The sequence below is a fragment of the Neopsephotus bourkii genome, unplaced genomic scaffold (genome assembly GCF_033783945.1).
Source record: "Neopsephotus bourkii isolate Nb327-2 ecotype Australia unplaced genomic scaffold, CSIRO-AGI_Nbou_v1 NB_1314, whole genome shotgun sequence".
Classification (NCBI taxonomy): Eukaryota; Metazoa; Chordata; class Aves; order Psittaciformes; family Psittacidae; genus Neopsephotus; species Neopsephotus bourkii.
Window position 1 is genome coordinate 818432 of NW_026901795.1, and position 18083 is coordinate 836514.

At 42.8% G+C, this 18083-nt stretch overlaps 1 protein-coding gene across 1 annotated transcript; it reads left to right on the forward strand.

Annotated features, from left to right (window-relative positions):
* Positions 1-1612: 1612 nt before the first annotated feature.
* On the forward strand, positions 1613-17359 carry NUS1 (NUS1 dehydrodolichyl diphosphate synthase subunit). The gene is made up of 5 exons (XM_061366194.1): positions 1613-2027; positions 11616-11738; positions 12287-12439; positions 16309-16408; positions 17127-17359. Exons 1-5 carry the CDS (start codon positions 1628-1630, stop codon positions 17215-17217), a joined length of 867 nt encoding a protein of 288 aa, XP_061222178.1. The 5' UTR covers positions 1613-1627; the 3' UTR covers positions 17218-17359.
* The last annotated feature ends 724 nt before the right edge of the window (positions 17360-18083 follow it).

An 18083-nucleotide genomic window follows, 5' to 3' on the forward strand; every position in this document is an offset into this window, starting at 1 on the left:
AGCTCTGATGCATGTACAAATTTTATTGAACAGTTCCCAAAGTGCTTGAAAACTAAACAGAACTGAATGACTGAGACCACTAAACCCAGTGATTTACAAACAGCAACCTAAGGGGTTTCCTGGCAGTCCATAATCTCAGCTGATAACCAAGGAGTAATAACACCAGCAAATCACTTTTCAAAGCAAACAGTCTCTATTATTCTTTATCTTCTCCTGGCACTCAGTAACTAAGAAATGCTCGCATTCATGGAGGCTGTTTTGTCAGGTGTTAGTGCAGCTATTTGGTTATACTGTCTATGCAAATGCACCTGGGTTTCTTAGGCACCCGATGCACTAACAACTGGAATAAAAACATCTGATTTCATTTTCCTTCACATTTTAACTTTTTTACATATCATCAGGCACCCAAATGTTTGGAAGCTGAAGATTTAGGTATTTACAAAACAGCACAAGCCTTCCTCGTGGTTTGATTGTGTTGCTTTTGCTGGCTAGTGTTGGTCTGTATTACAAGCCTGGGAAGTAGTTATTTTCTGAGCTAAAAAAAGTATATTTGTGATACAGAATTTTTTATTCAACTTTACATTGGTGGATTGTTTTAACAGAGCACTTAAATACATCCCTGTGCCAGATCAGCCCACCCATCTGTCTGGCAGCAGAGGGATGGCTCGCTAGATCTCACTCTTATCTTTTGCCTGCAGTGGGATTTATATCTCCGAATCTGTGGGCCACTACTAGCAGAAAGGAGCCAAAGGAGCCAAGGAGCCAAAACCTGGGAAGTGCAGGTTTTGTGGGAGCTGGCAAAGTAGGGCATGCACCCCCAAGGCGTCACTGCCTCGGCCACCACAGGGGCACACTCAGTGTGTTTCTTAGGGTCACGCTACCGCCCGTGTACCGTGCACGCACTGCAGAACCACCCACCGAATGCTTGCAGGGTGCCCCGAGGGTGAAACATGCTGTCTAACACAGACACCCACGAGGCACAGCTGCCTCTGTGGCGATCAGATCGGCCCCCATCCCGGACGCCAGCGCAGACGAGGTGCTACAGACGCCCATAGGACCAAACGACAGAGCAGAGCAAGAGCCGCTCCACGCTCGCCGCTCCACGCTCGCCGCTCCACGCTCGCCGCTCCACGCTCGCCGCTCCACGCTCGCCGCTCCACGCTCGCCGCTCCACGCTCGCCGCTCCACGCTCGCCGCTCCACGCTCGCCGCTCCACGCCGCTCCCGCCACTGGCCCGCCTTTCCCGCCCTCAGCCACGGCCACCAGAGGGCGCGGCCCGGCGAGACACCGCCCACCTGGGCCGTTCCCAACCTGTCCCCCGCCCCGTTCCTTCCCTCAGAGCCACGTCATTCGCTCTCCGCGGACGGAAGTGACGGCAGGCTGCCCGGCAGCCAATGGGCTCCTTGTATGTGGCGGGGTGAGAGGTAAAAGATCGGGGTGAGGGGCAGGAAGATGGCTGCGCCGGCGGTGGTTACCGGGCGGGGGACGCTAGCCCATTGAGTGCTATGGCGGCGGCGCGGCGGATGGCGCGTAGCGGCTGAGGCACCCCGGTTCCCTCCGTGACCCTTCCGTGCCGCTGCCCCGCGCGCTCCTGTCGGTTGGCGGCGGTGCCGCCGCGCTCCCCCCCATGAGCGGGGCGGGCGGGCTGGCGTGGCGCGCGCTGCACGCCGTGCTGCGCGCCCTGCTCTGCCTGCAGCGCGCGCTGCTCGCCTGCCTGCGCGGCCGCGCCGCCGCCGGACCCCGCGCGTGGCTGTGGCGCCGCGCGGCCTCCGCCGCCGCCTCCTGCGCGCTCCTCGCCCCCGCCGGGGCCTTCGCCTTCCGCAAAGCCGGCGCGGCGCGGCGGCGGCCTCGGGGCGCGGCTCAGGGTCGGCAGCGGTGGCGCTCGGACGGGCGTGCCCTGCAGAAGCTACCGGTGCACATGGGGCTGGTGGTGACCGAGGAGGAGCCGAGTTACGCGGACATGGCCAGCCTGGTGGTGTGGTGCATGGCGGTGGGCATCTCCTATGTCAGTGTCTACGACCATAATGGTGAGCAGTGCCGGTGGTGGCGGGGTGTCGTTCGGCAGGGTGCCACCAGGTCGGGCCCCGACGGTCACCTCCCGGCAGGGGCAACACCGGTGTGGGGCCAGGGCCACCCCTGCCTCAGGGTCTTCCCAGCCTTGCTGTGGCAGCTCCCTGCGCGTCCCCTGAAGCTGCCTGACCTCTGAACAGTCTCTAGCCATGGTAAGCTAGGGGAATGTCCCTAGTGCCTTCCTGGCCCGGCTCCTGGGCGGGGTGACCTGGCCCTGCATGTGCACTGGAGGGGGCAGGTGGTAGAGCCGTTCTAGGGTCTTATCCTCAGCCCTGAGCTGACAGGAACTGCTGGTATCTGAGAGTCGTGACATTGTACGGGCTGTTAGTAAGAACTTTAGGCTATGTACTCTTGGGAGCTGAGTTTATGAGCTACGTCTGAACTGCCAGAAATGGGTATATGGCATTAGCCGTTTATTTTCATGTACTTTTCCTCATGTGAACAAACAGGTAGCTAAACATAAGCCTGTGTGTTCTGCGTGCTGTCAGTTTTGTAAAATTGAATTACGTGGTCTGCATTTGGTATAATGACTGGTGCTATTTAATGTTTGAGTTTCTGAGCTGGTGCTTGGGAAAACTTTGGGGTTTTTTTTATGTCGGCTGTGTGATTTTTATTCATTACTGGGTCTCAGTTGTAAGACTGTTGAACTCACTCTTGCAGATACATTGATTCCGCATCGCTGAGTATCTCAAATATAAGCTCAGGGTTTAGATTTAACATTCTATGGAATAATCGTGGTACAAATCTATCTTCCTCTTTCCTATGCTTTCCTGTTGAGGTGATGAAATCAGCCGTATTCAAGGTAGTCTTGGATAAAACTCTCTACCTAGCTGTTGAGAGATGACCTGTGAGAGTACTCAACCTGCTAAATCAGAAGGACGAATAATACATAAGATGGACTGTATCCTGCTTCTGTCCTCTCAGAGGAGAAAGCTTCAAGATGAAGAGCCCATGCTCTTGTTGTCAGTGGTGACACTGCAAGAGACCAGTGTTTAGCTGTTTCGAGCTACTTCTTATGGCTGTCTAGACATGACATGCACATTAGGCGAACTCTGCAGATTTATGCCAGGTTAGAGGTACAGTCTGCAATACTGTTCTAGTGCTCTTTCAGGAAAAACTCCACAGTGCATTCTACATAAGGAGGTGGATCCTGTTGTTAAGTGTGCAAACGCATCTGAGATATGCAAGCCTTTCCTGGAGCTTAGGCATTAGTGATTTTATTTATGTTTAAACCACTGCCTCTAATAGTTCTGTTTCATGTTTGTTCTTCATATGAGATAGAAGACTCAATTGGCTTGACTTTCACTAAATTCTCCAAGATCTTTTTTAAGAATCTAGGCTTAATACCAGTCCTTTAGCAGCTTAAGCTGGCCATCTGTGCAGGGCTGTTGTGGTTCTTGGTTATGTTGTGTTTCAGTGAGAGAATACTTCCTCATTTGGAAGTCAAGGAATGTTATGCTAATATTTTATACCATCTCAGTGACACAGAAAACAGAGCCTTCTGAAAAGCCGTTCATGTGTTGGTACTTTTTGTTCTCAACTCGGAAAGCACTAAGCCAGGTTAAGTGCTCCAGAGCAAAATTTAGTACCAAACAAGAGTGAGAGTTACCCTCATAGCCTGAAGAGAGAGATTTTTACCACACAGGATTTCCAGTTTCTGTTCAACCTCAAATAAGCTCCCTGCAGCGTTGCCTAATATGTTACATATGCATGCTTAGTTCCTTTTTAGATCTCTGCATTTTGCTGCAGAAATCGCGAGAATTGGATTGAGGAAGAGATCCAGCTGAGAGCCATGCTTCTTGGTTGTCTTGGTTTTCAGCTTGTTTGCTGTGCAACCATTCAGCACAGAGGAGGGAGAAAGCACCAGTCAATGCTTAGGCAGCCACTGTTGCTGAGATCGTGTCTGGCATGGGGGAGCAGGTGCTGTAGTAGCGACAGACACCGTTGTGGAGAAGCTACTCCTGCTTCTCCAGCACGTATTGAGGTCCTGTCAGATCTAAGGCTGGCTGTTACAACACTGTAAATGTGATAACCAGAAATTACAAGGTTATGTCCTCCGAAGAGCAATGGAACTGAAATAATGTTGCAGAACAATTGTCTTTATTAGCAGTTCAGAAAGAAATACCTTGGAGGTTATTTTCTGCTGTTCCTGTGTATTGTTACATTCATGCTAAATTTGCATGCTAAGAAGTTAACACCTTTGAAATCTGAAAATATAGCTGTGATCTTATGACGTTAGTGTCAAAACATAATGCTTTTCAGTAGTGCTTTCTTCTGTTAGTCCTTTGATACCAGAATACACTGGTTTAATTGCCAGCTTGAATTCCGGTTTGTTGGAATGTAGTTGAAAAAGGCAAGGCAGTGCAGAGCAACTGAAGTATTTTAAATCAGTGGCTTTTGCCAGACTTTCGGAGTTGATGAGCATAGCCTATCATTACGCATGCATGTTCTTCAGAGGTGTTCAGTGGGTTATCTGGGATAGTAGCCACAACTGCTTTTTTGCACAGCATGTTGTCATCTGAGCCTTTTAAACGGGTTTCAGAGGGTGAGCAAGTAGTTATTCACATTACTTAAGTACTTGCTTACTTCTAGTAATAGCAGATATGTTGCCTTTCTTTTGGTGCTGAGCTCTTTATGGTGTCTGGATTGACCATACAACACTTTCAGATAGAGCTGGCATTGAGTAGGATGTTGCAGTTGTGGAATCCAGTTCTGAATAATAGAGATGTCTGGAACCTGCACTGCTTAGTGAGGGTGAATAAAGTCAGGTGCTTGCTCTTATCAGTAACAGAGGGTGAATGTTAATTATGTTGTGCACTTACTTTCATCTTCTCAGGTGGTGAGACTTACTTTTGGTCTGCTTCAGTAAGGTTCTGTGTTCTTACCATTTTACTAGCTATTGACTTGCCAAAGGTAAGTTGTCCCCACTGATGCTGGCTATAGTAAAGATGGAAGCACAGTGTTCTGAACTGGCGTTAGATACACTTAGATACACTTTGTTTCTTTTTCTTTAATTGCTTACTTGTAGTACTGAGATTCTCCTCATTGCAACAGGATAAGTGGTCTTCCATGGTTGTGTTTTCTGAGATGAAAACTATTTTCTTGCAGAAAGCTTGAATTAAAAATGTGTCCTTAATTGCCCTTTCTGTAGGAAGAGATGGGAGCATGAAGTTCTTTAAAGAAGTGTCAGATAGGCAGTGTATTTGTTTGTAGTAGTTAATCTCTATATTTTAAATTGGTCATTAAAAAATGACTAAGGAGGTTGCTTCTGTATCCTTCAGGGTCAAAATAAATAGCTGCATCCCCGCTGACACTAGTATGTTAACAGCAGCTGCACCAGTAACCATAAGGGCAACTTGTGAGGAGTTACACTAATCCTCATGGGCAGTTACAGAACCCAGTATGTTACAGCTGTGTTGAAACATGATCAGGTATTTGGCTGTCTTCTCTGAATTCATGAAGTTCGTTGCACCAAAAGACTCAAGTAAAAAGGTCTTTGCAGAATGCAAGAGGACAGTAGGTAACTGTCTTGTACTGTAATGAATATGGTGGTATGAGTTGCAATGCGTAGACCTGAGATTCGGTTTGGAAGCCTAAGGTGTCTTGCATTTATTGCCCTTGATGTTTTGGGGCCATTTTCATTCTCCCAGTTTTCATTGATAAGCAGCAGAATAAACCCATAATAAGCTTAATGATACAGTATGCACCATTAGGGTTAGTAAATCCAGATTAACTAAAAGGTTAGGGTTTTGATCAAGGATTTATTTCTGTGGACTTCTGTATTGCCAGTACTATTACTTGATAGAAGTCCAGCCATGCTGGTTGAGACCTTATCTCTGAGGAAATAATGCAGCCTTCTCTCAGTCAGAAGGCAGTGATTATGCAATTATATAGCTGCATATAAAATATCTCCTGGGGAGCAGAAGCCTTTGCCCAGCATTACATATTTCAACTTTCTTCTGTTACTTTGTTACCCGAGAGCCTGCTTGAGTGTTACTTCTGTCGGTCAATGAAGCTTTCCTGAAATGGTTTGGGACAAGCCTAGAGTGCTTTTGGGGAGCTTCTTGAATCTTGGCTTTTGAATACTTTGGGCTCCTGAATAGATGCTGTGGGTTGAAGGTTACTTAAAGCCCACAGTACAGCTGCTTTACAAGTTTGGGTTTCTTTCTCCTGGGTTTCGTTTTCCAGAGCACTGCTTTACTCCTGACCAATTCTCTCTTAGAAAAAACTTTGAAAGGATAGGGTACTATAGTAAGCAAAATAAGTTGTTTCATTAGCCCCAGTTGTAGGCTTTTAGTCTTTTCCAAAATAGTTGGTAATTTAGACACTCTGATCAATCCATAAAGCTTTCTGGTTGTTCAGTGTGTTCACTGGGGAGATACATATATTGTGGTTTTGTGTCTCACACATTTGTGAGATTGCAGCATCACGTAGCATCTGCTGTGGGCAGAAACCTCATGTCCAACACCTGCATTTTAGTGTTGAGAGAAGTACTCAGACCACATTTATTAAGAGGGCTAATGCTAATCTGCCGAAGGTAATCTCCTTATGCATATGAGTAATGTGAAAGTAGTATCCCTTCTTTCAGTTGTTTCTGAGCAATTGTTCTCCTGGTACAGAATGTCCTTCCAAGAAGAAATGTGGGAGGAACAGGTCACCTATGAGATTATAAATTCTGTCTTGAATTCTTCTTAATTGGTTTAGTGCTATCTTAAGTGACTTTAAGTGGTGAAACCTAAGTGACTTTGGGCACTTTCAAACCTGGTTTATGTTTTTTCTAGGCTCTTGAAATAGGTAAGCCTAGTACATTTTTCTAGCTCTCTGTATCCTGTGAGGTCCGGTGTAATGTTCTTCATGTAAAGATGTTGTTCAAGATCTTTGTCAGTGACATGGGCAGTGGGATTGAGTGCGCCCTCAGCAAGTTTGCCAATGACACCAAGCTGTGTGGTTTGGTTGACACGCTGGAGGGAACACTGCCAGCCTCATGAAGTTTAACCATGCCAAGTGGTCGGAGCAATCCCAGGTACAGCTACAGGCTGGGCAGAGAAGAGATTCAGAGCAGCCCTGCGGAGAAGGACTTGGGGGTGCTGGTCAATGAGAAAATGAACATGAACTGGCAGTATGCACTTATGCACTCGCAGCCAAGAAAGCCAACCGTATCCTGGTCTGCATCAAAAGGAGTGTGACCAGCAGGTTGGAGGTGATCCTGCCCCTCTACTCTGCTCTCATGGGGCCTCACTTGGAGTATTGTGTGCAGTTCTGGTGTCCTCAACATAAGAAGGACATGGAACTGTTGGATCAAGTCCAGAGGAGGGCCACAAGGATGATCAGGGGACTGGACCACCTCCAGTATGAAGATAGGCCAAGAAAGTTGGGGCTGTTCAGCCTGGAGAAGGCTTCATGGAGACCTCATGGCAGCTTTCCAGTATCTGAAGGGGGCCTATAAGGATGCTGGGGAAGGACTCTTCATTACGGACTGTAGTGACAGGACAAGGGGTAACGGGTTAAACAGGGGAAATTTAGATTGTATATAAGGAAGTTCTTTCCTGTAAGGGTGGTGAGGCACTGGAATGGGTTGCCCAGGGAAGTTGCGAATAATCCGTCCCTGGCAGCATTCAAGGCCAGGCTGTACAGAGCCTTGGGTGACATGGTTTAGTGTGAGGTGTCCCTGCTCATGGCAGGGGTTTGGAACTAGATGATCTTAAGGTCCTTTCCACCCCTAACTATTATGTTATTCGAATGATTCAAACCCCACTTTCCTCGTAATATCAACCAGCGTGATCCAACAGGAGGATCCAGGCAGAAGCTGTTTATGTGTTAAAACAGTTTCTTATGTGTACATTTTTTTATTTGGTTTACTGTTTGTCAATTCTCAAACTGTTAATGCTTGGCTTCAAACAGACTTGTCTCATGACTCTTCCCTTGTTGACACCGGAAGGGAGTTGAGAAAAAGTGAATAACTGAAATGCTATGGAGATGTGTTATTTCCTGGGTTTAACTTTGATTAAGTTGTTCCACTGTAAGGAGGAGCTGACTGTATTCTGCATATTTACTAGGTTTTGCTGCTTTAAAAAGCAGGGCAAGTGAGAATGTTGAATGTTGAGGTGCTCCCAAGGTATTAGCAGGTGGTGACTGTGGTAGCCTGGCTAGACAGACAATTGGTTGACACCACCTGGTGTTTATCTGTGCCAGTGTTCCCCTCACAGTTTGCTGTTCCTGGCACTTTTGAGCCTTGCTTCTGCTGAACTTGCAGCCTCTTAATTACAAATAGCATTTGTCACTCTCTAGCCCTAAAGTGCTGCAACACCACAGTTGACTGTGAAGGAGTATGGCTTGTAGCTGTTCTAAAGCCGAGTAGAAGGCACATGCCCTAGAAAAGATCCATGTAAATGGAGGGCTACTGTGGGAAGCTAAACCACTTCTGGTTTGCCTCAGTGTAATGAAGACTAATGATCAATAACAGGCTTGCAGTCTGTGTTGTAAAAACAAGAATTATCCCTGGAAACAGCTCACAAGTTCTCAGTGGTAAAAATTAAACCAGCAAAACACCAAAACCAAATACCCTGCAGTCCTATATTCTTGTTATAGGAATTACAATGTTTAAATATGCATAATTCTTAAAACTTTATTTGCTAGAATATACACATTTGCAACCAGCTTGTTGTGACTGAGCAAAACTGTTTCTGCATTACAAAACCAAAAATTGCTTCTAATGAGAAATAATAGTGTCAATTTCATATTTGTGTTCCATATTAGAAACACAGTACTAGGGCTGAAATTTTCCCCATTCAACAGAAAACAGCTGCTGTATTGCTAAACTTCTAGACCTTCTGCCAAACAATCTATCCATAATGTTAGAATCATACTATGGACTTGCTTCAATTTATGTGGAAGACTGTGACCAAAACTGGAAGGTAGCATTAAATAAAGACTTAAGTCTTGCTGCATGGGAACACCCGAATTCTGTTAGTGAATTGGTCTAATCATACACTCTTGTTTACTTTACCATGTATAAATTAGCAAAAGCATCTTCCAGAAGTAACTTGGATATATTTTAAAAGTTTTAAAAAAATGAACCTTCTAGGCAAATGGGGTTTTGAGATCCTGTAAGGGGAGTGTAAGTCTGAGCCACAACTATGTAAAATGATTTTTAAAGTTAAATATTAATTTTGCCTGTGTACATTCCTTCTGGTAGGACTGTGTTTGCCATCACAAGCGTTCATAAGAAAAGGACTCCTGTGCACTGAGCGAGGAGCAAAACACTGAAGGAGTAAAGTTCCCAAATGCTATTTGTTTTAAATGAAAATCTCAGTTAGTATGGATGTTTACAACCTTCCGATGTGCTTCAGGATCCCCTCTGCAGGAAGATTGTAGGTGTGTCAAGGTTGGCATATCAGTTGGAATTTCAGTGAGGTCTTTACAGGAAAGACATATTACAACTTTACAGCACAATTACAGTACTTCCAGCTTGTGTTAAACTGTTGTTCCAAGAGCAACACAGGACCCTGGTTTTGAACAACTGAGGAGTTGGGCTGGATAAATGAGAAGAGTAGAAGGGAAATGCTCATGATATTTGGATAAATCTCAGGAACCCATCCAACGTGTCTTCAGTATCTGCTATGTGCATTAAGAATCTTCACTTCAGAGCTGGACCAAGTCCTTTATCTGATACCCCATTTTACTGAGCAGTAAGCACCTTAGACTATTCTCTACCTGTTATCCTCAGTGTCTTCATTTACTTGAGGGTTGGAGTGCAGTTTCTTAGGTGTGCTCTTCTGAACTTTAACAGGAATAGGCATCAATTTCTCATGAGAAAAAAATTTGACATCATTAGGGTTGAGTGGGGAAGAAGAGAGCAGCTATCTTTTTTTTTCCATATTGGGAACCTCTCGTAGTTATGCTCTTGTTCTGAATATTGAACATAGGTTGGTTGTGGGTTTTTTTCCTCATCTTGAAAGGTGGGTGGAAGTCAAGTGACTCTTAGAAATGAGGCACGTGCAACCTTGCATAGATCTTAATTGAAGGTGGTGTGGGATTAACAATTGCAGTAGATAGCTGTACTGCTGCTGACCTTAAGTGTAAGGAAAACAATCAGTGCTAACTGTAGCACTGAACAAACATAACCAAGCAGAGTCATATCAAGCAGTATTATTCAAAGCAGCATTCTCAATTTCCAGTATGTATGGATATACACTAGTAAGCAGGAACATAGTGTAATGATTTAACTTCAGTTTAGACTTAGTATATACTAACGCTCTTTTTGTATCAAGGTTGCTGCCTTACTGAGATTTACTTGTCTGTCAACATGTGAAATCAGTTATAAGCATCTCTAACACTTGTGTAATGAAGTATATTTTTTTACAGGAAGTATTCAGGGTGGGAAGAAAACCAGATGCTTTTCCACTTGTTAAAACCTCTAATGAAGCCTGTATAAAAACTCACCAGGCCTAAAAGGCTAGTGTGTAAATAAATGCATTGTGTTACTTCATGTTATAAACTAACTCCTAATGTTTTGTGGTCTTAACCCAATACTTAGACACTGTTTGATTGTTACTGATCTGGAAGCTGATCTGTTTGTTTAGCAGTTTCTCATCTCAGAATCAGGTTGAGGTGATCAGTCATAAACCTGATATAAAATGTATGCAAGTTCAGTGGTTTTTGTAAGGGTATTGTGTGGGCATTTTTAGACTGGTCAACAGAAGTGCTTACCATAGGATTTCTGAGTGGAACTTAGACTCTTGATAACAAGCCTAGAATACAGAATGATAAAAGCATTATCAGTTCCTAAGTAAATATGCCTAGCCATGCTTTTGCACTGGAAATATTTAAGCTGCAGAACTTAATTTTTCCTGTGGTTTTTGATTAGAAATAGTTGTACTCAAGTGCTAAAATTTATTTTAGAACAGGAAAACAAGTATGTTTGGTTAAGCAAATTTTCGTAATTCCTGCACTCAAAATGTGCCTGCCATAAACATGAGTATAAAAAGGCCTTGAAGACTGTATTAATTTCTTGGAATATACAGCTTGTGAAATCCTTTTATTAGGAAATCCATGACATTTGCCATGGTGTAAGGGGGGTTAGTTACTGTGTCCTGAAACATTGATTTAATAGTGACTTGCTTTGTCAGCCTGAAGCCTTAGTGGTGTGGCAGTAAGTGGTAGCAGACCTGAGCTGTAAATCTAGCAGCACGGGTATTAAAGAAACTTACTGTTAATGTGACTTGGTCCTGTGCTCATAGAGTATTGCTGTCTCAAAGTATTGCAAGCATACTAAGGGCAATTAAGAAGGTCTTGTACTATCCCTTATGCAGTTGTAGCTTGCTATTTAAATAAGGCTGAAAGAGGAACAAAAGCATGTGGGTTGTCTTTCCAAGGTCACTGGAAGTAGTCACGTGCAGTGTCATTTGCTATGGATTCTTATCATACTTGTGAACTCCAGTTTGAAACCAGTATTGACAACCCTCATTCTTTTTCCTTCCTGCCTAGTGTCAGATTTATGTTGTAGCACTCTTGAGTTGGCTGACATGCAACTTTTTTTTTTTAAGGTATTTTCAAGAGGAATAATTCAAGACTGATGGATGAAATCTTAAAACAGCAGCAAGAACTCTTAGGATTAGATTGCTCCAAGTACACCGTGGAATTTGCAAATCAGGACAAAGTTGATCAAGGTAGGATGAACTGCAAGGGGTGGGGATTGGTATGACTTTAGCTTTATATAAATCATAACTCTGCTTTTACTTAAAACCATGCCTGTGTACAGTGACCTTTCCTTCAGTTTAGTATGGTAGCTGTTCAAACACCTTCCTCTCTTAGGGGTAGGAATTAGATCTTTTTTCCTTTCCCTGAACTGCAAGTCTTTCCACACTGCTTACCACCCCAAAAGTTTCTGTCTAGGCACCTTCCTCTCACTGCTTTGCCTGATGTCATAAGAACAAATGCAAATTCCCCAGAAGACTCTACATTTCAAGACTGACATTAATTAAATGAACTTTCACAAGACTTCTCAAAATAGTTACCTTAAACTTGTGTTTTAGTAATACAGCAAAATCAGAACACTTACACCTCATCTATCTCTTACAGAAATGGGTATCTGTGATTAGATATATAATATGTGAAGTACACTGCAAGTTACTTTCACTCATATCCCATTAATATCTAAAGCGCACTCAATACGACTGTATTTCTGTTGCTTTTAAACTGTGTTTTGTACTTTCAGTTTTAAATTGCCAATCTACATTGAAGGTACTGTCTCCAGAAGATGGAAAAGCAGACATAGTAAAAGCTGCTCAGAACTTTTGTCAGTTGGTAGCACAGCAGCAAAGAACATACACAGACCTGGACGTGAATGTGTTAGACAACTTATTAAGTAGTAAGTATGACATGGTTCAGGGGGAGGAGGGGAAAGAGAATTTGATTCATAATGGATTTGGTCTCTAGTATATTTATTGCTTAGAATCTGTGTGTCTTGATGTTTAGTCTGATTATTGCTTTGAGGCTTCTGCTAGGCATTTCTTACTGGTTTACATCCTTCTTGAGCTTTTCCTTTACACATGAAATTGAAACATTAAGCTAAATTGTAGTCTCAGCTTTTCAGAATTTATAACCTCTATGGGATGTTCTGTGATGAGCTTTCTGGGGAAAAAAATACTGCTGGCATCACCTGAAACTAGACAGTTATAGCTCATTTTAACTTCTTGCAAGTTAGCATGCTGCAATCCTGGGTATGGGCAGAGTCTTTCTCAGATCTGCTTACAGCAATTAGAGCTGTTGCCACCTAACTATCACCCTGAGTGCAAATGACAGAGCACTGGCTCATCTGTTGCTGTATAACCCACAGTAGTTTAGTTATTTTCATCACTAATTCATGCGGGTTAGCGATTCTGTACTAATTCTGTACTAGCAAATGGCTAGGTGCAGTAGCTATGAAAAGGCAGAGCTGCCTGATATCTCTCGCATCCGGGAGAAACAGTGTAGAACAATCCTTCCCTACTCCAGTGGTGCTGTAGAGTTGTAATACTTGCTCAGCTTTCTTAGGTGATCCATGCATGTTAATTGCAGCTGTAATTAGCTGGGGCAGGGTTCAGGTTTCAGGTTGCACACTTCAGCTTGGATGTATGCAGGCACATTACTGTAGCATGGCTCTCAATAACTGGATTTTTGATAGTGTTGTTGCTTGATTTTGGGGTTGTTTTGGTTTGGTTTTTTGGTGTCCCCAAGGAGGTGGTCAGTTGAATTGCTTGGCAGACTGACTGCTGTGGCAGTTTAGAAACTTTTAACACTTTAATCTTAATTTAAGACTGAATTCTGTGCCAGTTGTTAGCATACTGCATGATAGGTTCTCATTGTAATGGAGTTATTAAATATATTTAACAAAGCACATGAAGAAGTAACTTAGACATCTATCCTGTTATATCCCAAAGGCAATTTAAAAAGAAATGACTAACTGCTGCTTTAAAACAGCTCACTGTTTTTGTAAAGAACTGGTGACAGTTGATACCCACGTGTGTATTTTGGTCAGTGCTGTTTAACTGGGCCTTCTCAAATACTTGTTCTTGATCTTCTGTCTGTGCATTTAAGTGTCCAGATGTAATGAAAGTATTGGGTGCAGTCTTAAATTGAGCAGATTTATTGTTGTTTGGGACACTTTGAAAACAGGCTGCTTAATCTGTGTGGCTAATAACTAAGGGTAGTATCTGTAACTGGTACTGCTTATTAATTTGCTTGGTTTGATTTTTTTAGGACAGTCGAAAGTAAAGAACTATTCTTTCATAATGACTTAAACATCTGTGAGTTACTGATCTAAATTGAGAGCAAGTTCTTGAAAAGCAGTACTTGATAGATATTTTTAGGGTTTGTGTTTATAGTGACTATAGCTTCTGCGTTTTCACATACTGTCTCTACTTGCCATCTGCTTTCCCAGTAAAGAACACGACTATCAATTACGGCTGTTCAGGTTGCCCTGTAAAATTTATGTGGAGAAGGCTAGTGCTATCAACTCTACAAATTCCTTTATGTTGCCCTTGCAGAATTCCTGATCTAGAAGGTATTTTGCCAGATTATTGTCCCTTGAGTATCCAAGTCTTTTGGCCTTTTTTTGGAGTCTGCTCCCAAATCCTTCTATCTTGTGTGGGTTAAACTTGAGCACTGTAACTCCAGCAATTCTGAGGGAGGGAGCTTCCACATGTGAAGGATCTGTAGTGGTGATTATGATTATGTTGAGAAATGGATGCAGAGTGGAAAGCACAGTACTGTGTTTTGAATAGGCTGTTTTAACAGTAATACTACAGTGTACATTTTCATTTTCCTTCAGATAGGAACCAGAAGGAAATGTTAGCATTAACTGGGCTCTCTGAAGGTCTTTTCCTGTTTGAAAAGCCATTGCAGTGTTGAAGATCCTGTCGCTGAACTGGCCAGCTGAGGAGTACTCAGCTACTGAATCAGCTGATGAGTAAAGCTGCCCACTGCCTCCAGAGCCCCCACTTCTAAGTATTCACTACTTCCCTGCAAAGCTCTTTCATACTAACATGCTAGCTTCTGAACACCTAAGTAGCTTTTGCTTTAGAGGTTTGATTTGTATTTTTGTTCTTTTTTTAACTTTGAGATAAGATTTGGACTGTAGCACAAGGCACGTGTATCTAAATACTTCATACTTCCTTAGAAATGCAAATGCTTGTGAAAATAACTTTACCTCTGGTAAAAGGATTACTATTGTGATGATTCAGTGGGGAGGAGGATGTGAACTTCTTGAAATCTCTAGCTTCAAATCCTGGGTGAAGTGAAATCTAATAGGGCTTTGGTTTCCTCTTCCGTTATTCCCGAACTTCCTCCACAACTAAATTTAAACTTGTAAAAGGCTCTTGACTGGTTTGTGTTTGTTTTTTGGTGTGATATTTTTTGTTGGTGGTTTGTGGGTTTTGTTGTTGTTGGTTTGAGGGTTTTGGGTTTTTTTGTTTGTTTTTATTTTTTTTAAGCAAGGGAGAAATAATTGAGAAATAACATCTGAAGTTCAGAGCAAATAGTATTAAATTCTATCTGCTAAAGGTAGGCATTATGCAGTGCAAGCACTCTTGCAGTTCACTTGTAGATTTAGTGAATAATGGAAGGGGTGACAAGAAAAAATAACATGCAGTCATTATGACTACGTGCAGCATTGTAGCAAAGTAGGATTACAGCTGCTGAAACGCTTTTCAGATGAGCTAGGTAGGCACACAAAAACCAGCTTTTACTTTCCTGGGTCCCCTGGGGATACTATACTGGTTTTCAAATGTTGCCCTAATCAACTAGGTCTAGAATTGTCAGGGAAAGTTGGACATGGCTGTTCTTTCTAAGCTTGTTGCCTGACTGTCAGTTTTGGCCTTGAATGGCTCAGGCATGGCAGAAGCATGTGGAAAGGGAGACAGTATCACTGGGCCACTGATGGCCTTCAACCTTGAGTGATCAGTAAGGCGCTCTCAGTAGCGGAATGACAGTGTCTGGGGTTTTGAGGTGGGCATCTAGTGAAGTCCTTCAGTGTTATCTAGCCCTGAGATGGGTAATGCTGCCTACTTAGTAACTGAGGGGGAGGAGGGAGAGGGGGACCATTGCCCTGTTTTTCCTCACCCATCTAGCAAGACAGATTTTACCTGCAACAGTTTGTCTGAAATTTCACAGTGAAAGTTGTTTTTAAGATTGCCTGTCTAGCTTCTCACTGAGAAAGAGACAGCTCATCTGACAGGGTATTTTTTTTTGTACAGCTTGTTTTCTTGATTGTCTGTGAAACCAAGCTTTTCTTCAGTGGAACCTCCTTAAGGTTTTTTTGTGCTAATGGTCCTTCTACTCGGCTGCAATTGCACATAGTTGAGTTAGGACTGTAATGTGTACAGGTAGGGTACAGCATGTTCTACAATACTAAAATAAAGTTTGCCAAGACAAAACTGGAACAAGTCAGTTTAAACTGTAATGTTAAGGCTTGCTGTTACTCAAAACAATGTAACTGTTCCTACTGCTTCCCTTACCAAGTCTTTTAAAAGCACCTGACAAAAACAGCAGTCCAGCTAAGCTTTTGTTCAGTTGGTGCAAGACCAGTGTCCTCTTGGGCTTTTAACTGTTAACATGTCCTCAGGAGCTTCACTTGATTAAAATAAATAAATAATAAATAAATAAATGCATTTAATGAAAAAGCAGATGCCTTAAGGTTTAGAATTAAAACAAATCTTGCGGTGAATTAAGAAACCCAACTAATTTAACTTGTTTTTACAGGTACAAATGGATTTCCTGATCCTGATTTGGTCTTGAAGTTTGGTCCTGTGGACAGTACATTAGGATTCCTGCCATGGCACATCAGACTGACAGAGATAATGTGAGTTAAGTATAAATACTGCAAAAGAGGGTGGATTAATAATCTGACTAAGCAAGTCTTTATGTGACTTGCCTTATGGAAATAGCCATGAGAGGAGATAAGTCTAAACAAAGGTGCCTGGAGGTTGATCTGAGGGTGTTTAAAAATTGTTTAATTAAATCTGTCAAACATTCATTGTTGCTCCTTCAGCCATGATGAGGCAACAGCAGGTTTTATTTACTCTTCAGGTTTAAGGAACAACTTCTGTCATTGTCTAGTCTTAGCAGTCCAGTCCCAGCTCTGTTGGTGTTCCTTATGTGGATTTTGAGTCACTTACCGTTTTCTAACAGGAACACGGGTTATAAGGGAAATGGAATAATGTAAGATGACTATGCCTCTGGATTACTTTCCAATTTTAGCAATAACTGAATTGACTAGTGTTTCTGTATTTCTTAAATCTGATAACCTTTATATAGCACTTGAACATCTGGGCAGATGTGTGCTTCTCCAGCTTTCTTAATAGCTTGAAGTGCCCTATGTGCTCTAATGGGTAGGCTTTGATTTAGAGCATGACAAGATCTAAAAGCTGGTTTAGTTACTCAAGCTGAGTGACAGCAACAGGTTGAGAACAGCTTCGAAAGATTACTCAGACAATAGTTTGGTTTAGGTAGTGATACACCTGACTGGCCATGGGAATCATGTGGTGGTAATAAAAGCTTATTTTAACTTGCCTTCTCAGTTCTTTGCCTTCCCACCTGAACATCAGCTATGAAGACTTTTTCTCTGCCCTCCGTCACTATGCAGCCTGTGAGCAGCGCTGGGGGAAGTGACTTCTGGCTGAGCACACGGAGTCATGCTTCCTGTGGGAAGGAATTGATGTCTGTTTACAAGCACCTGTGATCCATAAGTCTGGTTCATAGTCCTTTCTTAATTTATCAACAAATTCAATAAAGTGTCTTACCTTTCTAGAGAGTCTGTGTGAATGCGTGAGAATCTATGGGGAGGGGGAAATTCCGATTTCCCTAATGAAAAATACACTTATTGCAAGGAAAGCTGTTCAGAGCTGAATTACTCTCACTTTCATGACCAAAAGACTATATAAGAATTCAATCTTGGGAAATCTACAGGACAGTATAAAGAGAAGTTCCATGCCCTGACGGTCTTTAAATCCAAGAAAAAACTCTCATGTCAGCTTCTTTCTTTTAAAGTAGGTGTCAGGTTCTAGAAATACTGAGAAGGCTTCATAAAAAAGGAATGGAAGCTTCTATGGTAAGTGGATTAGGCGATCCGTGTGGCACACTCCATCCTCTTTTTGTTTTGTTGCTGGTGGTTTGGGTTTGTTCTTTTTATTTCTTTAAGAGGTAAAATCAAAGTATTCCTACAGTCCTGAGTGAAATTTCTCGTAGCATCGGGTCAGTTTTCCATAGGGAATAAGCACAAACAGTACCATGTACTGTTTGTATACCTATTTTCCCCATAAAATTCTCACCTAAGGTGACAAGCTGTCTCTGGCATCACTTGCTGAAAAATCTGAAAATGGACCAGGTCAACTTCCATGACTGATGCAACTTGCATGTTGTGCTCATGTACCTGACAGGGGAGTCTGCTTAAGCCTTTTACAGGGTTTGTTCTCAACTGCACATTAGAAGTTTGAATCAGAATCTGCAGCAGACAAAGAAGATGAAGCTGCACTACA